Below are 7,081 nucleotides of genomic sequence, written 5' to 3' on the forward strand. Positions count from 1 at the left end.
TTTACGTGTGTTGTGTGTGTGTGTGTGTGGTGTGTGTGTGTGTTGGTGTGTGTGTTGGGGGTCCGATGTCGTTCTGTGTGTGTGTTGTGGTTTTTGTGTTACCTGTGGTGTACCGTGTGTGTGTGTGGGGTGTGTGTGTGTGTGTGGTTACGGTGTGTGGGGGGGTCCGGTTGTGTGTGTGTGTGTGTGTGTGTGTAGGTGTGTGTGTGTGTGACGCGTGTCGGTGTGGTCGTGTGTGTGGTGTGTGTCGTGTGTGTGTGTGTGTGTGTGTGTGTGTGTGTATCTCCTTCTGTCTGTGCGTTTCTGTGGGAGGTGGGGGTTGGGGGGTGGAGCGGGGGGCCGGGGGGGAGGGGGGGGGGAGCGCGCATGTGTGTATGTGCGTGCGTGCGTTTGTATGTGTTGTGTGTATGCGTATTCGTGTACATGTGGTTGTAGAACTGAGAGAGAGAGAGAGAGAGAGAGAGAGAGAGAGAGAGACACACACACACACACACACAGAAAGAGCAGGCAGACAGACAGACAGACAGACATACAAACATGAAACACGCCAGGGAAATTGCGTTTCTCCATAGACAGAGTTAGCTTGTCCACCCTGTTTTCTTTTTTTTATTAAAAAAAGGAAGAAAACAAATTTATATATATATGGTCAACCCGACCGCAGGGAACGGGAAATAAATTTATGATGTTGTCTTGTGTGATTCATGCAGTGAAGTGAACAAATTCACACGGATGCAACATAATGGGCTCATATATATATATATATATATATATATATATATATATATATATATGTGTGTGTGTGTGTGTGTGTGTGTGTGTGTAAACAATGTCTGTCCGTATATATACATAAATGTCTGTCCGTATATAAATCTGAAAACGTGCCCCCTAGCCCCCACCCCCCCCCACCTTCTCAATATATGTGTTGTATTCCTCTTTTGGAAGTCTCTCTCTCTCTCTGTCTGTCTGTCTGTCTCTTTCTTTCATTTGTTTCTGTCATTTTGTTCATTTTTTTCCCCGATGTATTTTACTAACACCATGCTTGTGCCTGATGTGTGTGTGTGTGTGTGTGTGTGTGTGAAAAAATATATATAATTAATTGTTCAATGTTTTCCCTCTCATGTATTTCTATTGACACAATCCTTTGCTTTAATTTTTTTTTTTTTTATTCAGTATTGTGTAATGTGACCCTATTCAGGGCGGGGACTGGATGTAAAAAAACAAAAAAAAACAACAACAAAAAACACGAAAAAAAACAAACCACAAACAAACAAACAAAACAAAAACAACAACAACAACAAAACCCACAACCAGTTGCAGCATCTAGTATCCTAGAAATAAAAAGAACATTGTCTTGTCTTGTCTCTTTTCCTCGTCTCTGTCTCTCTGTCCCTTTGATCTTATCTTCTCTCATTCCCCTTTAGAACTCATTCTAACCCTACAGCTACCTGTCTGCTACTACTGTCCTGGACCAGCACTACATAGACCACTGCAGTAAAGAGTAGGGCTGTTCACTAAAACGGCGAAAAATTGATGGAGAATTGTTGAATTGTTTGATTAGTCTAACAAAGCTTCGTTTTCATGCTTCCGGAATCCGTAAATGGTTCAGTTTAGAATGCCTACTGTACCAAGCAAGAATAAACGAAATTAGAATAGTGTATTCGTACGAGAATACTCGTACCAGGTCCACAGAGGAAGTAATCATATTACGATATAACTCGTATCTGAAGAAGAATGAGTTTTAATCATGCAGTGTTGTAAATGTCAATTCATTATTAATGTACTGTATTGTGTTGTATTCAGCCTGGTTGATCGATTTTGCTTTCTTGAGTAGCCGCTTATAATATATGTCTTCTAGAGAAGGTAGATCAGCCCTGCCACCAAGATTACTGGGGCTGATAAACCTTCTCTAGAAGACATATAATTATCATAAGCGGCTACTCAAAAAAGCAAAATCAATCAGCCAGGACGAATCACATCCAGCTTTTGGGATTTTCGAGATGCTCCCCTCTGGTCGACGGTACAGAAGTATAAGGACGAAAACCAATCGCTTCGCCAATAGCATTTTCCCCAAAGCAGTCAATGCCCTGTCTCTCGAACAAATCCAATATGATAAACAGAATTGTGCAATCATCAACAACCATCTACCTGAAGATCTAGTCATCAGCCCCATCCACATGTGACATGCAGCTTCTGTTCAAACGTGTGTGTGTGTGTGTGTGTGTGTGTGTGTGTGTGTGTGTGTGTGTGTGTGTGTGTGTGTGTGTGTGTGTGTGTGTGTGTGCAGTGCGTGCATGTGTGAGTATGCACAAGTTTTAAAATTGATATGCACTTGTATGTATCCTAATTTCTACTGTATCTGTGTTTGTGTATGATTTTCGATTTATGTTCGTATCTTGTTATGTACTAGCCCCCCCCCCCCACCCCCCCTATTCCTTGTGACCCCGGTACACTTGGTAATAAAGACGTATTGTATTGTGTTATATTATATTATATTGTATTGTATTGTATTGTATTATATTGTATTACAATTTCTCACGACAGAGTTCTCTGTGTGACATTCTTGCTGCTCCCTGCCAGGGAGAGCGTGTCTCTACAATGCAGCACCCCCATTTTCTTTTCTTCTTTTCTTTTTTTTTTACTTTCAGCAAGTGTGTTTGTTTTCCTATGAAAGTGTGTGTGTGTGTGTGTGTGTGTGTGTGTGTGTGTGTGTGTGTGTGTGTGTGTGTGTGTGTGTGTGTGTGTGTGTGTGTGTGTGTGTGTGTGTGTGTGTGTGTGTGTGTGTGTGTGTGTGTTTGTGCGTAGGTGTGGGTGCACGCGCGCGCTTGCGTGCGTATGTGTGTGCAAATACAAAGGTGGTCCCTTTCGGTGGACACACAGATGTACATCAACATCGCAATTTATGATCTCTCTGTCTTTCTCTGTCTCTGTCTCCCCTCCCCCCACCTCTCTCTCTCTCTCTCTCTCACACACACACGCACACGTAGGCACCCTGTCTCGCCAAACACACAGAACAATTAACAATGACTTTGACTCATCCCGTCTTTTGGGAGTTGGGGGAGTGTAGGGGCGGGGGTGGGTTTGTGGGTGTTGGAAAAGAAGGTACGAAGGAAGAGTAAGTAACATTGCAATGTAAAGAAATGAACGAATAAACCGTCGAACGAAACCAAAAACCAAACGATATTCTTGTCAGCAGTTTCAGTTTCAGTTTCACTTTCTCAAGGAGGCGTCACTGCGTTCGGACAAATCCATACACGCTACACCACATCTGTTGAGCAGATGCCTGACCAGCAGCATAACCCAACGCGCTTAGTCAGGCCTTGAGTGCATGCTTACATATTTGTGTACCTATGAAAGTGGATTTCATTTTACGTAATTTCGCCAGAGGACAACACTCGTTGCCATGGGTTCTTTTTCAGTGCGCCAAGTGCGTGCTGCACACGGGACCTCGGTTTATCGTCTCATCCGAAAGACTAGACGCTCAGTTTGATTTTCCAGTCAAACTTAGGAGAAAGGGCGAGAGCGGGATTCGAACCCACACCCTCACGGACTCTCTGTATTGGCAGCTGAGCGTCTTAACCATTCTGCCACCTTCCAGCACAAGTCACTAATAAAAATGATGATAATTATATGGTAATAAATCAAGGACTAACGGGAGTACTATTTATATGATAGTCAGTCGTGTCTGACTATGACCATCAGAACAGCAGAGGAGGCAATTGCTGTTTCGACTATTTGGGCTAGAATTTGATTATAGTGGAGAGTGTCTTGCCCAAGTACATCCCCACTCTCTCGGCAAAGAGGGTTTTAGGACAGTCGGCGTTGGGATGGTTCCCAAAGGCCAACTAGCCCACAAGGCTGCAGCACTAAGAGCCAGTGCAATGTTGCCTCCTAGTTTGAGAGTCATTATCTTTCACAAAAGATTAAGCTGTAAATGGTTTCCCATTGACTGGAGAAACCATTGATAATACAGCTCTCACTTTGCTGTTGGCCCAAATGTTTTCTTATGTCAATCTGTGATATAAGCCGAGTGCTGGGCCTAACTAACGGGAGTAGTGCCACTGAAAAGGTGCAGATGATGGGCAGCAAACAAACAACAACAACAACAAAAAAAAAAAATCAAGGACTAAAGTAGATCTGTTGGATGAATATTGTGTCTTGTGCGTTGTCCATTGCAATGTGCTAGTCATTCGTCTGGTCTTGTGGTTTTTTTTTTTTTTTTTAATATGATTTTTTAAGAATGTAGTCTGGCTTATATGGACCAGTCTGCACATTTTGTCACCTACTTGAAACTGAAACTAAAACTTAGTTTTGGCCTGTGCAATGTTTCACCTGAATTTGAGCAGTGCTTGGGGTTTCCGCGCATGGACCTACTCCACGCCCTTTTTTTCTATGTTGTCAAGGCTTTAATCTTTTGAATTTTTATTACACTATTACCCTGTTATTCTTGTCAATTTACACAACAGAACACAACACATACGTAAATTCACACATGCTTCTTTCCACACACCTGTTCGTACATCCCTCCATTAATGAATATACGCCTATCAACACCCACACACACACACCCACACACGCAAACACACAATACAAGACATTTTCCTTTCTTTTTCATTAAAATCCTTACAGATGTGCAGGCTTCACGCGGTTTATTTGATATCATTGTTTTATTTTAATCATGCAACAATATATTAACAAATAATAAAGAGTGGTAACTCTCTCCACACACAAGGTACATAACTTCAAGCAAATGCTGCTTTCGCTACCAATTCAGCTAGCACACAGGTAAATAAAAGGTACATTGGAACAAACCCAGACACTTCCCCCAAAAAAGGAAGCGCCGGGCCTGCTCTTGTACCGATCACTTGACATGTGCACACGGCAGCAATGGCAGAAGAAATGTGCAAACACAAAATTATTTTTATTCAAGACTGGCATAGCCTCCTTAATCCTGATTGCGGAAACAGAATGAAACTCAACGAATGCAAATCATTTAAAAGTATTGTATTTTTTTCTCGGGTTGTGTCCATGTAAGTGGCCCAATTTTCCAGAACTGTTTAACTCACTCAGTACGGCCAGTCCTCTCTTCTCCTCTACACATACCCCTCGGATGTCCTGTGGGTTTCTGTCGTCAGAATTGTGGTATTCTTTGTCAACATTCACCTCTTCAGTATAAGAGCCTTCCGCTTGCAATATTTTGATGATGGTAATTGGGGTGAAAAGCTGTTAATGTCGTCTCTTTCGCCGTTCGTATGGAAAGAGTTAAATTAATGGCGCTTTTAATATCACACACTGGACGTTTCCTGGTGACCAGGGTTTGAGATCCCCGTTTCGGCCTGGTGTTGTGTGCTTGGGAAAGGCGCTTTGCTCCGATTTTATACACTCCCCGCAGGTGTATATGGGTACCTGACCAGTCAGTGAAGAACTCATTCTACCGCACAGCTACATACCTGCTACAATTCTCCTTGCCCAGCACTACACGAGACTACCGCAATTAAAAGTAGGGTTGATCACAAAAACGGCGAAAATCGATGGAGAATTGTTGATTTAATCGGCCCCAAAAAACCTTCGTTTTCATGCTTCCGAAAATAAATGTGTAAATGGCTCAGTTTAGCAAGCAAGAATAAACGAAATTAGAATAGCGTGTTGGAACGAGAATACTCGTACCACGTCCACAGGGGAAGTAATCATGGTACGAGTTGTCTCGTACTTGGAGTGGACTGAGTGGAAGAAAGAGTTGGGCCCTTGCCTACCTAGGCCGAGGACTAGACACAGTGGATATAAAAAAAAAAAAAATCAAAAAATCACCGCCCCTATGGTCGTAAGAGACTATGGGACCTTTAGCTCTTAACCTTGTTCCTGTAAGAAAGCATGATGTCATCATTGCCACATAGAAAAAGAAGAGACAGGATACGTTTCAATTCAGTGTACAAAACTAATCAACAAACCCATCAGTGAACAATCTGAATTAACCAAACCAAACCAATCAATAAGAAAATTAAACCAGACTCAATCTAAATATCAATCAATCATTCAATCATCCAGTCAATTACTCACTCACTCACTCACTCACTCACTAACTCACTCACTCAATCAATCAACTAAGCAAACCAACCAATCCGACATCCACCCTGTCCTATCCTCCAGACTTAAAGCTAAAAAAGCAATGAAAAAACAACACCCCCAAAACAAAACAGCACCAACAGCAGCAAAAAAAAACAAACAAAAAAAACAAAACAAAAACCACACCCCAAAAACCACAACAACAAACAAACAAACAAACAAAAACAACAACAACAAACAAACAACAACAAACAAACAAAAACCACGACAAAATAACAAACAAAAACAAAAACAAAACAAAAAAAACAACAACAAACAAACAAACAAAAAACAAAACAAAGCAAAAACAACAACAAACAAACAAACAACCCCCCCTCCCCCCCCCCCCCCCACACACAAACAAGCAAACAAACAAACAACCCCCCCCCCCTCCCACACACACACACAAACAAACAAAAAAGTCCACTCACTCGACTGTAATGGGCCTGGCGTTTTCAGGTATCCTCACGTTCTGGAACATGGCGGCCATGTTGAGCATCGTCTGCGCCATGTTGGAGGTAAAGACGAGGGATTGGACGGGACGGGACGGGACGGGACGGGATGAGATCGGGTAGGCAGCTCAGTGCCCAACTGTGAGTCTGCGGCCTGTGCTGTGTGCTGTGTGCTGTGCTGGCGTTGGTGGTCGTGGTGATGGTGGTGGTGGAGGACCTGACCTGGCTCTGGCCGCTTCTACAGCACGTCTGCCGGCGACGGAAAAAACAGAAGGGTGAAACGTCGTGACACTACCCTTTCACTCCCTCTCCCTCTCTCCCTCCCTCCTCCTCTCTTCCCTTCCTGTCTTCCCCTATTCCCTTCAAACCCCTTTCCTTCTTCTCTCTCTTCATTCACTCCCCTTCTTTACTTTCTCCCTCCCCTTCCTGCCTTCCCCTTCTTTCTAACTGTTCCCTTTCGCACAACAGAGGTCTGTTTTTTTGGGTGTTTTTTTTTCATCCTACCTGAGTTTCATCCACGGGCGTTCTTT

At 43.0% G+C, this 7,081-nt stretch overlaps 1 protein-coding gene across 1 annotated transcript in view; it reads right to left on the minus strand.

Annotated features, from left to right (window-relative positions):
* The window catches only part of LOC143296569 (adipocyte plasma membrane-associated protein-like), a 31,592-nt gene extending 24,786 nt beyond the window's left edge, over positions 1 to 6,806 (minus strand). The window contains exon 1 of the mRNA XM_076608593.1: positions 6,531 to 6,806. Within this exon, the coding sequence (XP_076464708.1) occupies positions 6,531 to 6,610 (80 nt within the window). The 5' untranslated portion in view covers positions 6,611 to 6,806. The remainder of the gene's footprint in view (positions 1 to 6,530) is intronic.
* Between the last annotated feature and the right edge of the window lie 275 nt (positions 6,807 to 7,081).

The sequence above is a fragment of the Babylonia areolata genome, chromosome 21 (genome assembly GCF_041734735.1).
Source record: "Babylonia areolata isolate BAREFJ2019XMU chromosome 21, ASM4173473v1, whole genome shotgun sequence".
Classification (NCBI taxonomy): domain Eukaryota; kingdom Metazoa; phylum Mollusca; class Gastropoda; order Neogastropoda; family Buccinidae; genus Babylonia; species Babylonia areolata.